The sequence below is a fragment of the Pituophis catenifer genome, unplaced genomic scaffold (genome assembly GCF_029215685.1).
Source record: "Pituophis catenifer annectens isolate HBS135680 unplaced genomic scaffold, rPitCat1.0.hap2 SCAF_4, whole genome shotgun sequence".
Lineage (NCBI taxonomy): Eukaryota > Metazoa > Chordata > Lepidosauria > Squamata > Colubridae > Pituophis > Pituophis catenifer.
The window spans coordinates 94,997,114-95,019,359 of NW_027256884.1; the positions used below are offsets into that span (position 1 = coordinate 94,997,114).

Genomic DNA, 22,246 nt, shown 5'->3' on the forward strand with positions numbered 1-22,246 from the left:
ACCCGAGAGGAGTTCAAATAAGCTGCAGCATTGACTTCTGGGGATTTCTACCCAACCTTCTCAAATCTAGGTCATTCTTGGGGAAGGAAGACAGAAGGAAACTGGAATAGAAGGAAGGGATGCTCTGGAGAGATGTTTTTCTGTAATGTTTTTCTTTTCCCACAGCCCCAACCAGATCGGATCTTTTTTTTCAAACTCAAACTTTCTTTTGCTACCAGTAGTTTCTCTCGTCCTACTAAAGGTAGTCCCATTCTATTCAGTTTTCCTGATAATGCACAGATAAGAGTCCACAGCTTCCTCCAACATTCTGTCTGGCTAGGGAGGGAAAAGCATTTAGTCAAACTCCTGGAACTAGGAAACATTGTCTGGCCAACAAGTGGCACAAAGCAGAAATAATATGGATTTTATTTCCACCCTGTGGTTGGCGTTCATACTGCACGCTTTTGACCACCAGCCAAATATCTGAGTGATTGCTAAACTGCTGAGCTTTGCTGTTGTCAGGTGATCTATCTTCTGCAGCATTCCACCGCCCAGGAGAACTATAACCTAGAATGGAGAGCAACCCAGCAATCAGGTCCTTTCCTCAGTATAGTTCAAATTATAGATCTGTGTTCTGGTGGTGGCTGAAGTGGAGGACATACATCAGTGATTTTCAAAGCTGGCAACTTTAAGATGGATGGACTTTGATACCCAGAATTCCCCAGCCATTCTGATAGTTGAAGTCCACCCGTCAAAGTTGCCAAGTTTGAAAAACACGACTGTTAAATTTTAAACAAGATGGTGGATGTTGGGGGAGATTGTCTTCAATCTATTCTCTGAAAAGCAAGGGGATGAGCTAGGATTTCCTGCTAGTTGTAGAAAAAAAAATATCCACCAGAGCTCTAATGTTAAACAAAAAGAAATAATTTTTCCTCTTAATATAAACTATAGTGGAATCAGGAAAAAAACAACATTTAAGCATTTCAAATAAGTTAACATTATACAAGTAACCAAATCTAGAGCTAGTTCCAGAGCAAAGCAAAACTTTTTATGTGGAGATGCTGTTAATTATATTTTCTTTAAATAACAATGTATACATTCTTTACAAAGACAAAAATCTAGAAATTGCACTCCAAATATTCATATATATAATATTTAATGAAACTGGCTTTAATCTACAAAAGCTTATGCCACAATAAAAGTGTCATAGAATTATTTCTACACATGTTCATTCCTACATTATTAAAAAGTTCTCTTGGAATCCTAGAGGGTTGTTTTAAGTGTTCTTATTCCGGCAACATCTTGGACTGGTGATATAGAATAATTTCTGTTAAAAAAAATACAAGACCCGGAGATCCGATATCCTTCGTATTGTTGGAAGAAATCTTCTTCTAGGTTCTGCTCCAAGTGGGGAAAAAGACACTGGAAACATGGAGACTGCTTGGAAAGATGGTTTAATGGTGGACAGGATCACATGGCTTGAGTTCCTGAACAGAAAAAGGGGCAGATACAGTAAATCCTCGGGTTTTTATGCTCTCTCTGGCTCTGCATTTCTTGGGGCCCCAAAAGAGTATCCTGATTGGTTGTCAGACTCCCAGGGGGTGGGGGTCTTAGCTAGCCTTGCTGGCTGATGGTCACATGTGCTTCCCAGGTCACATGTGGTGAGTTTCTGCTGCTATTGTGTAGAGGGCTAATCCTATCTTTGTTGGATCTTTGGCAATTCCTACTATGGCTCTGCCTGAAGGAGGTAGATCTTTGTTATGTAGAATAGACTGGCCCAGGCCTTAATGGCCCATTGACAAAGGGTGGGGGCGGGAAGATGGGAGCTGCTTCAAACCATGCTTATCCATTTCTCATCCAAGGAAATATAATATTCTGCCTTTTTCATATTTCCTAAAATATTTCACTCTTCCAGGAAAGGGGTGGGTGCTAACTTCCTACAGTATCTCCAGGGGCAAATCGTTCCAGAGGGCAGGAGCTGCCACAGAGAAGGCCCTCCCCTTGGGGGTCGCCAGCCGACATTGCCTGGCTGATGGCACCCTGAGGAGTCCCTCTCTGTGGGAGTGTACTGGTCGGTGGGAGGCTATCGGCAGCAGAAGGCGGTCCCGCAAATACCCAGGTCCTATGCCATGGAGCGCTTTAAAGGTGGTAACCAACACCTTGAAGCGCACCCAGAAGACCACTGGAAGCCAATGCAGCTCACGCAGGAGAGGTGTCACATGGGAGCGCCCCCTCGCTCCCATAATCCCCCGCACGGCCGCATTCTGCACCAGTTGGAGCCTCCGGGTGCTCCTCAAGGAGAGCCCCATGTAGAGAACATTGCAGTAGTGCAGTCCAGAGTGACGAGTGCCTGAGTGACTGTGCGTAAGGAGTCCCGATCCAGAAAGGGACACAAGTTTTAATTGGAATTTAGTCACAGCTAAGGTTAGCCAAACTGGAGACTATAGTCTAGCTTTCTTTTGATTAAAGAAGGAAAATTTAAAAAAGGAGGGAGGGAAAGATATAGATTTGTGGGTGGTAAGTAGAATTTCTTTGAAGATTTAAAAACTGTCAAGATGTGATGATGAAGATGTGACCAGGAACGAACCTCTTGCTTAAATGCATTCTGATGTGAGCCCTAAAATATATTACGATATATGAACTCAACTCAACCATTGTGGCTTTAACCATTTCTTAATGGTTTAGCACGTTGTGTGAACCTACCAATTATTTTTCATTCAGCAAACCACGAACCACGACAGTGTTATGTATAATTCCACTCATTGTCTTGCCATTGTGATGAAGCTACATTATATTTATGGAAAGCATTCAGAAAATTCCACATTCTGAAATATCTAGAGAATTCTTTGGTGGCTTTATTTGACACTCATAACCTTTTTCATCATAGGATGTACCGCATAGTTTCATAGCCACTTGCAAAAAAATCTTCTTGCACTTGCAACCTGATAATAGTTTAGTAATAGACAGACACAATGCTTTGGAAAAGAGCCCACTGTCTGTAGAACTAAAGGGTACATGTACTTTATCAAGCATCTGACAGATTTAGGTTTCATTCATTCTTGAATGACCACTATGTCTACTGTATGAAGCTGGATAGTTTTGAAGTGACTAGCAGTGATTCTGATTAAGTTTAATTCATATGACCGATTTTTATTCCAACTATTGAAATCAGCTTAAAATGGGCAAGGATATTTATGTTAGAGTTCTGCAGTCACTACTTGTATGAAACACTGTACTATGTGGACTGTGGCTGATGATAGCTACACTATTAGATTGAGCAAGCCAAGTGTGTGACTGATTCTGAATAACAGTGTTTTCAGTTAAACCTTTCAAAAAAAAGCATATTGAGGAACAGTCTCTCTGTTTGTGGGAGAATGAGAACAAGTGAGTGAGCAAGATGTGGATCCACAAAGTCAGGTATGCAATAAATTATCAGCTGTTGTTCAGATGAAATCTCATCCCCCCAGGCATCAAAAAGAGTCTCTTGTTCCTACTGCCAAGCTATTTAAGTTCCCCTGAGTCATTCTGATTTGATCTCACCCAGTTCCATGCAACTTCCTCCCGCTCTTCCAAGTGTCAGTGCATCAGTGGAATAAATTATTGCATTCTGATTTGTATGTGCACTCGTATTTATATAAGGGACTATGCCTCAACTAAAATGTATCATAAGGTTGTAATACATGTAGCTAGCGCATGTCAGACGTAAAATGGATGGTATTATATTGCTATTTCAAAAGCTGAACAAAATTTACTACAGGTAGTCTTCGACTTACGACAGTGACTGAAGTTACAATGGTGCTGAAAAAAGTGACTTATGACCTTTTTTCACACTTACAACATTGCAGCATCCCCATGGTCACGTGATCAAAATTCAGATGCTTGGCAACTGGTTCATATTTGTGACAGTTGTGGCATCCCAGGGTCATGTGATCCCCTTTTGCGACCTTCTCACAAGCAAAATCAATGGGGAAACCAGATTCACTTAACAACCGTGTTCCTAATTTAACAACTGCAGTGATTCACTTAACAATTGCACCAAGAAAGGTTGTTACATGGGGCAAAACTCACTTAACAAATGTCTCACTTAACAACATAAATTTTGGGCTCAATTGTGGTTGTAAATCGAGGACTAGCTGTATTAGAGTCTCATGTTGTTTAGCTAAACATACTCTGAAAGGAGGCCAATAGAATAATAATTATAAGCATGCAAATAATTTAAGTTCATGAGGACAAAGTCCTATTGATATTATCCACCAGACAGAATGGAGTCTAAACCATCCAGAGAATTCAGAATTAGTTGAATAACATTTATCTAACATAAGAGCCCACAAGTGTGTCTTTGCCTTATTTGAAAAGTGATTCAGTCGAATACATTCCCATGTATAGCATTACTTTGGGCAGGCAGCTATTACATATCCCATCACTTTCCCTCTTTCTATCGAAAGAATCAGGACTACGTGCTCATACAAAATAAACCATGCCATCCATATTTGAGATGGTACTGCATGTATCCAGTCTGTGTGATCCCATCTATTGTGAAATGGCAACCTTTGAAAATTTGGTGGAATAAACTTTATTTCAATAATCACGAATGTGTTGTGCAAATGTGTATTAATATATCAGCATATAACAATATTGAATTCTACAACTCCAAATTACCTCAGCTGTCAAACAGGTGAATAGTTCTGTAAACAAATGTACACATACACAATCTTTCAGATTTTCTGAACGTTTGCATTATCTTTGTCACTTAATGTTGTCGCTTAATGTTGGTCCTACAATTTATAAAGAAGTTGAGTGAACAAATAAGAACAAAATATTGTGCTACTTCCATTTATTTCATAAACAGATTCAACATATGATTTGCCAGTGTGAAATAGTAATTCGCAGGGTGGGGCTGGCGAAACTTTGATGGACTGGTCAAATCTTCTGGAAGTTATAAACATGTATGGGAACTGTAATCCTTGGGACATAGAGAAAAGTGTTCTGTATTGACCTGTTTAACCAGTTCTTCTGGAACTCAAACTTAGCAGGATAGGCTGGTCATTAAGACGGACTGATATTCATGGTATGGGTGTGAGTTGTATGAGTATAACTTTTGGATCAGGAAGTAAACAGTAAAAGTTGTAAACGTGCATTTCTTTCTACATATCAGTGTCTTTAAATAAATAGAATAACACATTAGCCCTCAATGTGACATAACTACAAGTTTTCTCAGGGTTATATTTCCATGTCTGAAAATAGCTCTATGAAAGTTCTTGTTTCTTATACTTTTAAGAACATTAAATGCACACATTTAACTGCTCACCTATTACTTCCATCACAAGAATCTGTGAAATCAGCTTAGTGTTAATTTGCAGGTTAAATTGCCTCGCTGTGGTATTTGAAATAAATCAGAGAACAACCTAAATTCTCTTACTAGTTGCCAGAATCCATTAATTCCTAACTCAATGAGTATGAAAAGTATTCTTCAATATTATTAACTCTACAGGATTTGAAATGTGTTAGACTGATTATAGAACAGGCCTTAAAAAACTTGTCATACACAACTACACTTTTTAATTTAAACTTGCAGTTGATATATATTATATGTCTTTTCTTTTTGTTGGCGTGGAGACATATAATCTGTATATGTGTGTGTGTGTATGAACATTCATACATACAAATCTACATACATATATATTGACCAGAAGCACTATAACATAGCACAGGTAGTCCTTGACTTACAACAGTTCATTTAGTGGCCGTTTGTAATTACAACAGGATTGAAAAAAGTGATTTATGACCATTTTCAAACTTCTGACCGTTGTTACATCCCCATGGTCACATGATCAGAATTCAAATGCTTGGCAATTGGTTCATGTTTATGATGGTTGCAGTGACCTGGGGTCACGTGATCGCCTTCTGTGGCCTTCTGACAAACCAAGTCAATGGGGAAGCCAGTTTCACTTAACAACCATGTTACTAACTTAACAATTTTAGTGATTCACTAAACAACTGTGGCAAAAAAGTTGCAAAATGGGGCAAAACTCACTTAACAAATCTTTCACTCAGCAACAGAAATTTTGGGGTCAATTGTGGCTGTAAATCAAGGACTACCTGTACACAGGAAGCTATATTATACTGTATCAGACCATTGGTTCGTCTGGTACAGTACTTTTACCACCTTCCTCCAACCTGATATCCTTTAGCTATTTGGACTTTATTCCACAATCTTGGGAATTATGGAGAACACAAGCTTAAGGAAAATTTATTGTAACAGCAACTTTCCATTTTATACAGAGTTTCTCTTCTTTCTAATCTTTCTTGGAGGTGGCAGGACTTGAATGTGAAATTTCATATTGAACTACAGTATGTCCCTTTCTTTATGATAAGTCTAAATTTCCCAGAACTTATCAAAATCACTGATGAATTTTAATTTTTTATGACAATATGCCTTCCATTTTTATGCCAAGTGCATTGGTTCCAAGTAGCATGATTAAATATTCAGATCTTCATTTAGCTGAAGCTTAAGAGTGAATCTTCAAGAGTAGAGGCATGACAAGTAGTGGTTTGCAAACATCATTCAAAGCATACTTTTATACTCTATGAGAAAGCCTCATACATAGTTGACATCAAATTGTCTTTCCTCTTCTTTCCATGAGAAATTTATCTCTTCAGTGATGCTAAGACTTTTATGATTAGGACTGTTCTTGAATACCTAATTTTAGCTTAGCTAAATTTTAGCAAATGACTGATTTGGACTGCAGTTACACACTTATAAACAAAACGATGAGTACGGAAGCAAGTTTTACTTCAGAACATACTAGATTCACCACATTGCTGAAACAGGTACCTGTGCAACCCATTAAGATGTATTATTCAGTGCCAGTTTACATGATACAGGTAGAAAATGTTTGCCTGTATTGCTTATTAGCAAGCCTCTTGTCTCATGGCAAATAAACCACTTGGGACCTTTACATGGGAATAGTAATCAGTTCTTATTCATTGGAGAAATAATACTGCTGTTGAAAACCAAGATGGCATTTTAATTCAGTGTTCCACTCTTGAGAGTTTCTATTATGTATGGCTTGTAAATACTCAGCATCAAATAATTTCCATTCTAGTTAAAATAATTAAATAAATAAAATATTGACATTAAAGTTTACTACTATAGTAAACTGTCATCATGAGCCTGATGTTCAAATACAAGTCTGATTTGTAGCATTAAGATATATTCACAAATAACATGTATATAAAAATCAACTGGCAGTGATGGCTAAACTATTATTTTACCTTTATATAAAAATGCAGACTTGTGCCACACATAATTCAGACACGTTCCGAAGTCTAAGAAGCTAACTTACTGAAAACGAACGTTGTCTTACCTGAACGTTCCTTCTCGGCGCGCTGATGGAGAATCCAAATTATGGGTTGGTTCCTCAGCTTGATTGCCAGACTGGGTAACTGTTTCTTTAAGAAACATCCTTGGCCACTCCTCCTTTGCTTGGCTAAGCCCCAGTTCATTCGCGAGGTCAACAGGAGATGGTGCAGTCCTGAAACAACAGTGTGAAACAAAAGAGAGCAGTCCCGGCCAGAAGCAGCCGAAGGGATGGGTTGGATTCTCCATCAGCGCGCCGAGAAGGAACGTTCAGGTAAGACAACGTTCGTTCTCCAGCGCGCTGCTTGGAGAATCCAAATTATGGGATATACCCAAGCTAGTTAGAATTAGGGTGGGAGGCTGCGTCATCCCGGGAAGGAACAGCCAGGACAGACTGTAGCACTCGACGACCAAATGAAGCTTCAGCCGATGCAAAGGAGTCAATTTTGTAATGTCTAACAAAGGGAGTCAAGGTAGTCCATGTCGCAGCCCGACAGATATCAGGGACGGATGCCTGGGTAGCCCATGCCGCTGAGGTGGCTGCGCTACGGGTGGAGTATGGAAGGATCCTCCCTGGCAGAGGTGTCCGTCTGGTGCGATAAGCCGTGACGATGCAGGACCTGATCCAACGTCCTACCGTGGATGAGGAAACTTTCATGCCCAAGGTAGATGGATTGAAGGACAGGAACAATGCTTCGGATTTACGGAAGGACGCGGTCCGCTTGATGTATCGGCGGAGAGCTCGTTTAACGTCCAAGGTATGCCATTGTTGTTCAAGGTGATGGCTAGGAGCCGGACAAAAATCCGGTAGAATCAGCTCTTGGGCACGGTGGTACAGAGAATTTACCTTTGGCAGGAAGGAAGGGTCTGTACGAAGCACCACCTTGTTGGGATGGAAAACACAAAGGTCAGGTCGTACAGAGAGTGCAGCCAGCTCGGACACTCGTCTCGCAGAAGTAATTGCCACTAAGAAAGCGACCTTCAGAGTCAGAAATCGAAGGGAGATCGAAGCCAGAGGCTCAAAGGGAGGCGACATAAGGGCTGATAGAACTAATGGCAAGTCCCAGGTTGGGTATCGATGAATAGTAGGGGGACGGAGATTGGACGCCCCTCGTAAGAATGTCCGGATACGGGGATTTTGAGTCAAAGGTCGATCGTCCACAGGAGACAGAACTGTGCTGAGGGCAGCCACTTGACGCCTCAGGGTATTAGGGGCCAGGCCACGTTCCAAACCGTCTTGTAGGAACACGAGCACAACAGAAGGAGACGCAGTTGTAGGGTCCTGATGAGACCTGGAACACCATGTGCAAAAGGCACGCCAGGTGGCATCGTATATACGGTTTGTTGATGCACGCCTGGCAGACTGCATAGTGTGGATCACGCTGGCCGGGATGTTGTCCTTCCTTAAGCGGATCCTCTCAAACGCCAGACGGTCAACTGCAACCACTGGGGGTCTGGGTGCAGAATGACCCCCTGGCTGAGAGATATCCGGTCGTTGGGAATGTGCCAAGGACGCTCCACCGAGAGACTCCGAAGGTCCGCGTACCATGAGCGACGCGGCCAATTGGGGGCGACCAGGATGAGATCCGCCTTCTCCTCCCACAGCTTGCCAATCACCCGAGGAATGAGCGGCAGAGGGGGAAAGGCGTACAGCAGGCCCTGAGGCCAACGGCTTCGAAGTGCGTCGCACCCTTCTGCTCCGGGACATGGGAACCGGGAGAAGAATCGGGGAAGTTGGGTGTTCAGGTGAGTTGCAAACAGGTCGACCGTTGGAGGGCCGAATCGTTTCGATATCTCAGCGAACAAGATTGGATCCAGGCGCCACTCCGCCTGATCTATTTGAGTGCGGCTGAGCCAATCTGCCGTGATGTTTTTGACCCCGGATATGTGTTCGGCTGTTAGAGAGAGAACCGTTTTCTCTGCCCAAAGAAGCATTCTCGTTGCCTCCTCCATCAGTTGTCTGGAGTGAGTGCCCCCTTCTCGGTTGATGTGGGCCTTCGTTGTTGTATTGTCCGTTAGGACTAGAACATGATGTCCCTTCACTGATGTTCTGAAATGCCAGAGAGCAAGATGGACCGCTCGCAGTTCTAGCCAATTTATGTCGTGTCGTAAGTCCCGCCTGGACCAGCGGCCCTGGGCAACCAATGACTGTAGATGGGCGCCCCAGCCGAATTGACTCGCATCTGTCGTCAGGATTAAGCGACTGGGTTCCAGAAAGAAGGAGCCCTTCCGGATGGACGGGGAGGTCCACCACCTCAGAGACAGTCGTACCATAGCTGGTAGGACAACTGTGCTGTTCGAACAGGCCCGGTGGGACCTCTGATAGGGCAGGAGGAACCATTGCAGAGGACGACTGTGAAGACGAGCCCACGGGACAATGGAGATGCATGAAATTAGTTTGCCGAGTAGTTGGGATAAGGTGAGAAGAGGAACAGATCTGAGAGAACGAACTCTGGTCACCAAGGATTGAATACTGTGAATCCTGTCGGGGGATAGGAAAACTCGACAATCGATAGAGTCTATGAGAGCTCCAAGGTGGAGGATGCAAGTAGTAGGTGAGAGCTGACTTTTGTTGAGGTTCAGGGAGAACCCATGCTGCTGTAGGGCAAGCGAAACAGCTCTCAGATCGGCGAAAGCCTGATGTCGGGAGGCAGAGAGGATTATGATGTCGTCCAGATAACACATGACCCTGATGGGAACTTGCCGCAGAGATGCTGCCAAGGCCGCCAGCAGCTTCGTGAAGGTCCGAGGGGCGGACGACAGGCCAAATGGCATGGCCCGATACTGGAAGTGCCTGTTGGAATAGGCAAATCGGAGAAACCGTCGATGGGAAGGACGGATAGGGACATGCAGGTAGGCCTCCTTGAGATCGATTGATGTCATAAAGTCGCCCCGTCGGATGCCCTGCAGGATTGATTTGAGTGACTGCATTTTGAAGTGTTGGCATCTGATGAACTTGTTCAATGTCTTCAAGTCTAGAATCCCTCTCCAGTCCCCGGAAGATTTGGGGACGAGAAAAAGGCGCGAGTAGAACCCGGATCCCTGTTGTTCTGTCGGCACCGGTTCGATAGCGCAGAGGTCTAGTAGATGTTGTATCTCTGCGTCCATTAAGGCTCTCTTCTCCGGATTGCTGGGAAGAGGGCACTGAAGGAAGCGTTCCGGAGGGCTGGAGAGGAAGTCCAAAGTAAGACCGAACCGTACGGTCTGAAGAACCCAAGCATCTGATGTCGTCGACACCCATTGGGTCAGGAAGTGGATAAGATGACCTCCAATGGGAAAATCTGTGGTATAGTCACTTGCCTCTTCTATAGGGGCGGTTGGAGGCCCCACGATACTGGCGTCTAGTGTTGGGTTGACCCCTGCCCTTGTCACGGTAGGCAGGACGTTCAGAGGCTCTGTCTCCGCCATGGATGTATTGTCTGGAAAAATAGGACCCACTGGGCCCAGAGTCAGTCCGAAAGGGCTGCCTGTGCGTATAGGGAGTGAACCTCCTATCATGACGCCTATAAGAGGAAGGCATAACTTTACGTTTATCCTTACCCTCTATGAGTATCGGGTCTAGGGCTTCTCCAAAGAGAAGAGAACCCTTGTAGGGAGCAGATGCCAGCTTCCACTTTGACTTGAGGTCAGCCCTCCAGTGGCGGAGCCAAAGGAGACGCCGAGAGGTCACATTGGAGACAAGGGCCCGAGAGGAGAATTTAGCAGCATTCAAGGATGCGTCAGCACAATACTCGGTGGCAGCCACGATTTTATTTATGTCATGGTGAAGCCTGCTGTCATCAGGTGGAAGCCGCTCCTGCAGTTGGCGCAACCAGATGATCGATGCGCGTGCAAAGAACGAAGTAGCCGTAGAGGACCGAATGGCCCATGCTGCAGCTTGGTGTGTTTTGCGGAGCGATAACTCAGCCTTCCTGTCCTCGGCTTTGAGACCATCGAGGACATCATTGGAAATCACCGCAGAGGATGTCAGTTGAGCAACAGGCGGATCCACCGAAGGCAACTGGATCAAATCCTGGAAGGAAGGATCCGAGCAGTATAGTCGCTTGTCAAGACTAGTAGGAGCAGAAATGTATGCAGGTTGAGACCACGATCTTTGGACGACATCGGTGAATAATTCCGGACATGGGATAAAATCCTCATCCGGCTTTTGCAATTGGAAGAGATCATCATGAGGTTTCGGATCTGACTGTTTAGATGGTTGGGAAGAAGATAGGCCCATGTTGGTGGTAGTCTTTGCCTTGTGGAGCAACGACTTAAACATTGAAGGATGGAACAAGCCAGTGAATGAAGGTCTTTCAGGAGCTAGGCCCTCGTCCTCAGACAATTCTCCTTCTTCAAGTTCCTCCTCTTTCCATGGAGAATCCTCATCAAGGAGGGGTTCTGGTTGATGAAAATAGGAACGGTGTGAATCACCATACGATGGAGCCAGAGGTGGATGCGCAATGACAGGGCCTTGCGGTCCTTGGAGAGGAACAGAAGACAGAATTTGAGACATCGTTTGGGATACGAGGTCTTGGATGTCCCGGGAGAGAGAAGGCTGAAGTCCTTCCGATGAACGAAGGCCAGCGGCCGTAGGAGTAAAAGGAGTAGGCCGACCTGGAGGTTTGTTGACAGAAATACTGGAACCAGGAATCACTGGTGGAAAGGCAGCCTCTCTAAGGTGTTGGACCTCCGACGAGCCTTGAACAGCCAGAGAGGAATCTTGAGGTGGTCTGTCTGGAGACATCTGGCGGTGAGACAATTGAGCCCTCTGCTGGGCGAGGAGATATTGCCGTTCAAAGGCTTTACGTTTACGTTCCTCAGCCCTATCTGTAGCAGTCGAGCGCGAAGCAGGATGTGGACTTGCAGACCTAGCCCTGACATTCCGTTGTTTTGAAGACTTGCCAGAGGCCTTTGATCTCTTCCTAGCCTCAGGAGGGCTATAAGCCTGTTCCACTTCAGATGACATGTCTGATTCAGCCATCACAATGGAGGAAAAAACAGGTAAGCAATTAATATAATAAAATTGATGAGTTGAATCAATGAACAACTAATTTTCCTTTTTTTTTTTTTTAAACAGGAAACAAACAAACTGAACGCTGCTTAAGGAATGTTCACAATTAGCAGCAATGATATGGCCAAGAGATGTTATAACCACCTTACAGCCGCCTCGCCAATAATTGAGGAGAGTATTCACAACAGTGACAGAAAAGGGCAGAGAGTCCAGATAATTGTCTGCCAAGAGCAGCAATGAATAGCAGCCGGCTGGAAAACAGGGGCAGCGTCCACAGAAGGAGGAGGCTGTATTGATAGAAAGGCCTCCTTCGGTCAGCAACTGTTGCGAAATGGCACGGGAGGGCACGAAATGGCCGCCAACGCCTCTGTCCCCTTTGCGCTTTCAATTATGGCAGGAAAGTCAAATTGGCGCGCGCGCGGGGCTCGAAACTGCCGCTGAGCGCCTGCGCAGTCGATCGCTGCTGTCCCTGACAAGACGAAGGCGAGAAGGCAAAATGGCGCGCGGCTCGAATCTAGCCGCCGAGCGCCGTTTTAAGGTGAATGAGCCGTCAGATGGCTAATTAAGGCTGCGCCGCTCCCCTGGAGTGTCAAAAAACCGCAGAAAATAGACCGAGGCAAAGCAAACAATTAGGAGTTTGCCGAACCTTGCAGGGACTCCTGGCCGCCAATTTCAAATTAATTAGGAGCGCGCAGAAGGCGGAGGTGGTATTTCCGGCGATCCGGTCCCAACACACACACCAGCGGCAATTGTAGTCACTCGGAGTTGCCTGACAGGTAGTGCTCCGAGGAATAAGGAAGGCCAATGGAGGGGAGTCCCCTGGCAAATCCCCAGGGAATACTCACCCACCGCAGCACTATTAGATCTAGGCAGTCCAGAATTGAGAAGAATTTAATATAAAATAACCAAATTGTGGAGATTCTTCAGCCAAATTGTCAGAGCCAAGGAAAAACCCAGCCTCTTGCATTGACTGAGTGAATGAACTGGGGCTTAGCCAAGCAAAGGAGGAGTGGCCAAGGATGTTTCTTAAAGAAACAGTCACCCAGTCTGGCAATCAAGCTGAGGAACCAACCCATAATTTGGATTCTCCAAGCAGCGCGCTGGAGAATCTATTTTTAAGGAGGCTTCTAAGGCAGTTCAGCTGAGTGTTTTGCCATTTCACTTCTTCAAGCATTTTTTTCTTTGAAAATCCATAATAAAAACTAAAATACAGAAAAATCTAGATAACAACATGTAAAATAATAGGAAAAGGGGCCTTTATGTGGGACATTCAATCAAAAGTAGAGGTGTTTCAATAGCTGCTGTTTGGTTCATTTCACCGATAATTTTATGGATTCGTCTATTTCAATTGTTTGGCATTTATATTTTATTTTTGAATTATTTTTACCTTAAATTCAAATGAAACAGCATACTGATAAAAAAGCTGTTGATCTGAACCAACCAGCAATGTCCAGATTATATATTTGTGCCATGAAATTATGCCTGATTAGTCATACCTGATACAACTTCATGGCTCAAATATATAAACAGAATGTTGCCAGTTGGATCAAGTCAACAGCTTATCAGTATCCTGTTTCTCAAAGCAGTCAATTTTTTGCTTCTGGGAAAATGAAAGTTAGGATGACAGCAATAATTCTTGGATATCCTCTTCAACAATATTGCACAAGCATCCAAATACTTTCTCCAATTCAGTTTGGTAAAGATTGGGAGATCATTTTACTTGTTGAAATGGCACACCCATGATTCCTAAATCATCTTGTGGGTTGAACTTAGGCTGAGAGACCTGAATGGATGAAACATGAACTTTTCAGGAGACTGAGGGCTCTTGAAGAATATACTGAATGGTAACAGGCAGATTCTTTAGTCGAATTACTTTTCCTCAAGCTTGTGTCTTCTGATCTCTTGGCCTATCTCCCCAAATCCCAGCTATTAAAATTACTAGGAGACACCACATTGAGAAAAGTTGCTCTATATCAATGTTGCGAGTTGTGCCGAAACGGGAGAGTGCGTGTGGGAGCGCCAGAAACCAGAAGAGCAGTTCCCCAACGCGCACACGTGGGAGCGCCAGAAACCAGAAAAACAGTTTCCCGTCGCGCATGTGTGTGCTGGGAAGCTGAGCTTCTGGTTTCCGGCATGCACGTACGTGCCGGTCACCTGGTTACTGGTGCGCATGTGCGCATGAAGACCAGCTGGCCAACGCGCATACGCACACCGGAAACCAGAAGCTCAGCTTTCTGCCGTGCCAGGGAGCTACTCTTCCAGTTTCCGGCACTCCCATGTGTGCAAAGACCAGCTGGACGGCTGGCGTGCCCAGAGAGATGGCTCTGTGTGCCACTTCCGGAACGCGTGCCATAGGTTCGCCATCACGACTCTATATCATACAGAGTGCTTTCCAAGGAAGTTTTTATTACACCATTGTTCCGTCTTGTTAATTCACAAAATTTAAGAGTGACCAGAAAATATTATTTCTTGTAAATTCCCCGTGTTTTCCTACGGCTTTTCCCATCTTTGTTCCTTCTACTAAAGGCTGCTAAGAAAGACAGAATAGCTATTGCATACTTTGTTCAAACCATCTATTTGAAAATACCCACAAACCTCTTGAAAAAAAACCTCTGATAAATATTTTCAGTTTACTTTGTCTGTATTGTTATCTCTTTTTAGACTCACCTATTCGTTTTTCACTTTACTGCATTAGCAAACTTAGTGGCTAACTATTAGTCCGAGTTCTTATCATAACTCATGTGGTTGACTATTTCTGAGACTAGGGCTGGTTAATAATTAGATCGGATATCTTTAAGACATACTACAATAGACTCAGCTGTAGACTAGAGTTTCATGCTGTGCATGAAGTTGGGGAAAAATTGCAGATCACAATGGCAAATCACTTCCAAATTGCTGCCAAGAAAACTATATAGATTGTAGATAAAAATCACCAAAAATCTTTGAAAGACTATTATTTTTGTTATGCATGAAACAAGATAAAATTTTGAACTATAGAGCCACCTTGTGGCAATTAGGCACTATTACATACACATCAACATCATAATTTATTACAGTTTTTACATTCATGTTCTAAATATATATACTTCAGTTTATATGTATATGTGTATGTATGTATATATAAATTAAGTGACTATGACATAACAGTTACACGTTACAGCAAAATAATAAACTGTCAAATTAATTCCTAAATGCCTTTTAGGATATGCGATACTAATTTGAAGTATATGTGAACACTGAAAAAAATAATAATTGCCCAATTTTTATCATAAAAATCATAACTAGAACATGAAATCAAGGATTAAAATAAGATTTGGTAACAATGAAATAGTAATATTCTTCATGTCCAGCTATTAGAACATTTAGTTATTTGTCACTGTAGTTCTCCATTTTGGAGAGAACATCCATGTGCACCAGAGACCTAAATTTAGAATAAAGTTGAATAGAAGGGAATGATATTCTTAACCTTGATTCCCATGTTCTTTTTGTAGCATGATAATTGTGATTCCACAATATGTTGAGTCACTATTGGGTGGTAACCTTCATCCCATTCAGGACACATCTGGGCAATCTCTGAGCTTATATAGACCTCTTTCCTAAAAGTGGGGTTCTTGACATTTGGGAAAGTCTGCTAATTTTCCCTTTTAGTCATCTAAGAAGGGAATAAGAATTGGTTTCACTGTGAATTCATACTTAGGCCAGGCCCACTAAAATCAGGGGCATTTAAGCCACATTTATGATCTTAACATTCTTGGTCTAAGAATGTTGAAAAAAGCTTAATTCATGATCAAATACTTAAACCTAATTTTGAGGGTTTTCCTACTGAAGGGTCAATATTGTCTTCTAAGGCTAGGCAAGGAAAATGGAGCAGAAGACACATGTTCTCACAAAAAGATGCCTTAGATTTAAAACAAATGCAACATATATGTCATGTCCACTCACAATCCTCTTTCCCTTTCAACTCTGGATGGTTGCATAGCTTTTTAATCCACCCATCTTTGAGTTGGCAGAACATTATATTGGCCTAAAATTTCTTGCTGCTACTGCTGCTGTTTCTCCTGCCTTCAGTGCAAGTGTTCCTAGTCATTTCTAATGCCTTGACTTCATCCCAAGATAATAGATCGCAAGGCCAAATAGATTTTATACATCTTGAGTCTGCCCTTGGATGGTGATGGAATAAGAGGGAAAATACCATTTAAAAACTGGGCTTTTGGACTTCTAGCAACCATTTAGATAGATTTTCCCCATAATGATATATCTCTAACTTTGAGGTCTTCCAACACTGCCACAGTAAATGAGTTCATTTGCTTTGCTGCTGGTTGCTTTCTTCTTCTCTTTTCTTCTACCTTTCCAGCATTAGCATCTTTTTTTAGGGCGATATGTGAATTTAAGATTGTCTCAGTAATGAGTTGGAGAGGGGTATAATACAGCATGCAGCAGCCATAAACAGAGCAATACAATAGCAACATTTTGAACATACATTAGGCTTCAGGTTTAATAAAAATGAATCTGTTTAACAGAGTTTCATCAGTTAAGCATTAAAAAATAAATATTTATCTAGTCCGCAGGGTAATCAGTTCTTGCAATTTTTTTTCTCCAAAACTGAAATCTGCTCTCCTGAACAATGTTTATGGGAAGTATGGACTTTCTTTAAAAAAAATTCTTTGACTTAAGAAATTATGTACAGTTTTAATTGTGGAGGTCTTAGTGCTCTTTGAGTTTGGTGTTGAGTTTGAGTTTGTTTGCAGATGTTTCAGTACTCAACTAAGTAACAACCTTAGTATGCAGTTTGCTTCCTGCTAACATACAATGGCAAATTAGAAATGCAAGCCTATTGAAAAACAAACCACAGTAGCCAAGTGCTCCATTACCAAAGTAACAACTCAACCTCCCATAAGAGAGCTATGTAAGAACATTATTCGGATGAATACAAACACATTGCAGCAACCCAGAACCTCAGAAAAAGGAAACACACTGTCTATAAAAACATCTCTCAACGAACTAGATGCCCAACTTAAGTGGCTAACCACTGAACCTTCTATAGCACAGTCACCCCCAAGCTATGAAAAAGATAATGCACAAGACCAAACTTTAAGAAGAAATGCATCCAAAGTGAGAATTGAGAAGACAGAAAAGACAGCAAATGTCACCTTTGCAAAGAATCTGAAGAGCGGACTACCTAGTGAGTTGCTGCAAAAACATTGCCCAGACTAACTACAAGCAACAGTATGACAAAGTAGCAACATGGAAGATCAAGTACCATTTGCTACAAACAAGAACTGGTAGGATCATAAAATAGGCAAAGTAATAGAAAATGAAGAAGCTAATGGGGATTTAGAATTCAAACGAACAAGCACCTGCGCCCCCTGACTTAACAATTGTTTTAATTTAATTTAATTAATTCAATTTATATGCTGCCTTTCTCTGAAGACTCAGGGCGGCTTACAATGCATTTTTTAAAAAACCATTATAAAAACATTTAAAAATTAAAACAGCAAAACCCATTCACACCATTCATGGCCGGATCTCACACGAATGCAACAGTGAGATCAACGGCCCCAGGCCTGCCGGAATAGCCAGGTCTTCACTGCTTTTCGGAACGCCAATAGGGTGGGGGTGGTCCGGACCTCAGGAGGTAACTGGTTCAAGAGAGCTAGGGCAGCCACAGAGAAGGCCCTTCCCCGCGGGCCCGCCAGCCAGCATTGTTTAGCTGATGGGACCCGGAGGAGACCAACTCTGTGGGATCTTACTGGTCACTGGGAGCTATGTGGTAGAAGGTGGTCTCGAAGATACCGCCTTCTACCACATAGAAGGTAAGAAAGTTGGTAAGAAAGACAAAAAAGAGCCTGGATAATGGACATGGCAAAACCCAGAGACAGCAGAATAGAAGAGAAAGAACTGGAGAAGATAACAACATACAAAAACCTGCATATAGAAATAGAACGAATGTGGCAAAAGAAACAAAGGTAGTACCAATAGTAATAGATGCCTTAGATGCAATCACAAAATAATTGGACCACCTCTTGAACACTTTAGTATTGACAAAATTATCAACAGTTGCAAAAGGCAGCTTTCCTTGGGAGAGCTTACATACTGCAGTGTTATTTTTCATATAATGAACAACATCTGTTTATTCCAAGCTCTTGGGAGGACTCGATAGGTCAGGGGCGTCAAACTCGATATCATTGAGGGCCGCATCAGGATTGTGTTTGACCTCAGGGGGGAGTGGGCATGGCTAGGGTGGGCGTGGCCAGCCTAATGTCACTCATGTCAGGGGCACCTGTTGTTGGCCGAGCGCTCTGCCAGAGAAAATGGGCTCCCGAGCTCCATTTTTGGCTGCAACGATCTCCTGCAACCCTCTGTCAGTGAAAACGGAGCTCGGCAGAGCCACATGTGGCCCTCCTGAGCTCCGTTTTTGCTGGCAGAAACACCACAGGCCAGTCCTTCGCAGTTTCCAGGGCGGCCCCACGGGTCAGATCTAAGCACCCTGCAAGCCAGATCTGGCCCCCGGGCCTTGAGTTTGACAACCCTGCGGTAGGTGGATAAAAATGCCAAATTCAGTCTAAACCAGTGGTGGGTTGCCCCCGGTTCTCACCGGTTCTATAGAACCAGTAGTAAAACTGGCAGGAGGCTCCGCCTACTGACCCCGACGTCATCAAAATGCTTCTGTGCATGCGGGCCCGTTGCGAACTGGTAGTAAAGATAAGTAGAACCCACCCCTGGTCTAAACATCTGGCTGATTGCGCAACAGACCATAACAAAATAAGTAAACCAAAAAACTCAGTACCTCAAGAAAACAACAACAAGAAGCATCACCTACAACTTACTATGTAAGGACTGTAACAGCCACTATGTAGGACAAACAGGCAGAAAACTGGCAAGGCACATCCACGAACACCAACTAGCAGTCAGAAGACATGATGAAAACTCCTTAATCTCACAACATATGGACAGACTCAACCAAGTTTTCAACTGTAAATCTTCAAGCATTCTAGATCAAGCTAAATCCAAAAATGCTGGAGAACTCCTAGAACCTTGACATTCAGACAAGTCAGCCATCAATAGAGTAAACAAAAAGATTAGAATACATCCTCCAGCAGCCAATACCCAGATAAGCAGGGATTAACACCTGGGAAACAACCAAGCAGAAAACAACCCTGATCAAGGAACTAGCAAAGAAAAAACAATCCCCACCAAAACTGGCAGGGCAAGCTACTGCATATAAACAGGAAGCAAAGCTCACAATACAAGTAGTCCTCGACTTACGACCACAATTGAGCCCAAAATTTCTCTTGCTAAGCAAAGTGGTTATTAAGTGAGTTTTGCCCCATTTTATGACATTTCTTGCCATAGTTCTTAAATGAATCACTGCAGCTGCTAAGATAGCAACATGGTTGTTAAGTGAAACTGGCTTCTTCATTGACTTCGCTTGTCAGAAAGTTGCAGAATTGAATGACCCTGGGACACTGCCACTGTCATAAATATGAGTCAGTTGCTAAGCATCTGAATTTTGATCACATGACTAAGGGGAAGCTGCAACGATCATGTGAAAAATAGTCATAAGTTACTTTTTTCAATGCTGTTGTAACTTTGAATGGCCACTAAATGAATTGTTGTAAATTGAGGATTACTTGAAGTGATGAAGTTACCAAATGAAACATCTGCAAGCAAATAATCAGCCTCAAAGAGCACCAAGGACACCACAGTTCAATTCTGAGATACCCATATTCTCTTTTATTGCAGTTTGTGTCTTTCATTCTCAGTTTTATGTAAATCCATTTATTTGACCTTACAGCTAGTGGAAATGAATTCCCTAATGGAATCTTTGCATTTGTGCCTAATTTATTATTTATGCTTTCTATTCATATACAGCAGGCATCCTCGAACTACGGCCCGCGGGCTGGATGCAGCCTGCCAATACAAAGTATCCAGCCCACGGAATGGTGTGATTAAGCCCCGCCCCTTGCCATGGGCCTTATCTTCTAGCGAGCCACCTGGAAGGCCAGCTGAGGGTCAGCTGAGGGGTGATCTCGCCAGTGCAGCCTTGAAAAGCAGCTCTGGGGTTGTAAAGTACTGCTTTAAATTAAAAGTTTTTTTCATAGCCATGTGAACCAGGGCCGGTGTTTGAATAGGGGAGGGGAGGTGCAGCCATGAAAAGCAGCTCTGGGCTTGTAAAGTACTTCTTTAAATTAAAAGTCTTTGAAAACAATTTAAACAGGATCTTAGGAAGGAGAAAGGCAAAAAAATGGATTGCTAATTTGGCCACGCCCACCCAATCACATGACCACCTAGCCATGCCCACCCAGCCAGTCTGCCTCCCCCCCCCCGCAACAGTCTGAGGGACTGTGAATCGGCCCCCTGTTTAAAAAGTTTGAAAACCCCTGATATACAGTAATGTGGCTTTCTCATTTTAGGCTACTGTCTGGAAAAAACAGATAACTCTTATGAGCATCTCCACTCTAGCAAATGTGTAAGCTATAAGATGTAAAGAAACATAGTTGAGATTATCAATATCATACATATAGTTCATGCATTCATAGTCTTTCAAACAAACAAATGAATTACATTTGTATATTGAATACAGACTCAACGTTCCCCGGGAAAAGCTCACTAGCTCTCATTTGCCATATGTTTGATTTCATTATGTGCCAATTACAAAAGCAATCTGGGTTTGTGACTGTGCTAAATGTCATACACTTTAGCACAAATACAACATTAAGCAGTCCAAATGGGAATGTGCGTCACTACCGGTGAATGCTTGCCATTTATTATAAAAGCCATACAGTATAAGCATGCCATTTGATGCTGGATCATTATAGATTTTCAGGCCGATTTCAGATTTTCCAATTCATCACCAGATGAGTAAATTTCATTATAGACTTGGATGGAGGAATACTTAACTGGTGGAGGAGGTGGCTTGAAAGACGGAGGTTTATTCATACTACAATGAAAATAATCCTGTTTAAAATGTGCAGCAAATGAACATACACAATAAGCAATCAGAATAGTTAGATACAATTAAGAAGCAAATCAACACCATGAAAACATAATTAGGCATAAAAATAGGTCCACTAATTTACATTGAAGCAGGGACCTAATATACCTTTTCGATGAAAGGTGAACTATTAAAATCAGTAGTATTGCTAAAATACTTGCATTTCTTTTTGCTCTTTTGAGTAATACTGTGATGGAGGGGGCCTCGATGGACCGTAACCTTATCTCTTTTACAATCTACTAAAACAAATGAGCCTCACAAGCAGTTTACACTAAACTGTTTTTATTTACATAAAATAAAACAAGGTCTATTCAAAAAGAATATTAGATGTCATTCTCTTTCTTAAGAGCCCTGGTAGCACAGCAGACTAAAGCACTGTTATTAACATCAGCTGCCTACAATTACTACAAGTTCAAGTCTCACCAGGCTCAAGGTTGACTCAGCCTTCCATCCTTTCTAAGGTAGGTAAAATGAGGACCCAGATTGTGGGGGCAATAAACTGACTTTGTATAAAATATACAAAAGTATGAAGGCTATTGCTTAACGCATTGTAAGCCGCCCTGAGTCTTCAGAGAAGGGCGGCATATAAATCATTTTTTTTTTTTAAAAAGTGTCCTGTCAGCTCTCTGGTGCAATCGCTCTACACGATTGGAGTTCGGGCTTTTCTTCCTCAGAAGGAAGAGGCTTTAGTGACTTCAGCTCTGCCTCTGATCCCGAAGAGAATGTCTGCTGGCAAACATCTCCTTTTATACTATTGCAGTGGCAGTTAGGGGAGGGCATAGAAAAGCCCGGGAAATTCAAAGCCAGGAGCTACTCTCTGATTGGCTTATTTAATTGTCTAAGCCAAAGGCCATTAATAATCACAGCAACTGTGAGGGAATTTTTCTCTCACAAATACCAAATCAATGCATAAACAAAG

At 42.7% G+C, this 22,246-nt stretch overlaps 1 protein-coding gene across 1 annotated transcript in view; it reads right to left on the reverse strand.

The window, feature by feature from the left end:
- Positions 1 to 21,155: 21,155 nt before the first annotated feature.
- The window catches only part of CD96 (CD96 molecule), a 39,990-nt gene continuing 38,899 nt past the window's right edge, over positions 21,156 to 22,246 (reverse strand). The window contains exon 14 of the mRNA XM_070943897.1: positions 21,156 to 21,273. Within this exon, the coding sequence (XP_070799998.1) occupies positions 21,156 to 21,273 (118 nt within the window). The remainder of the gene's footprint in view (positions 21,274 to 22,246) is intronic.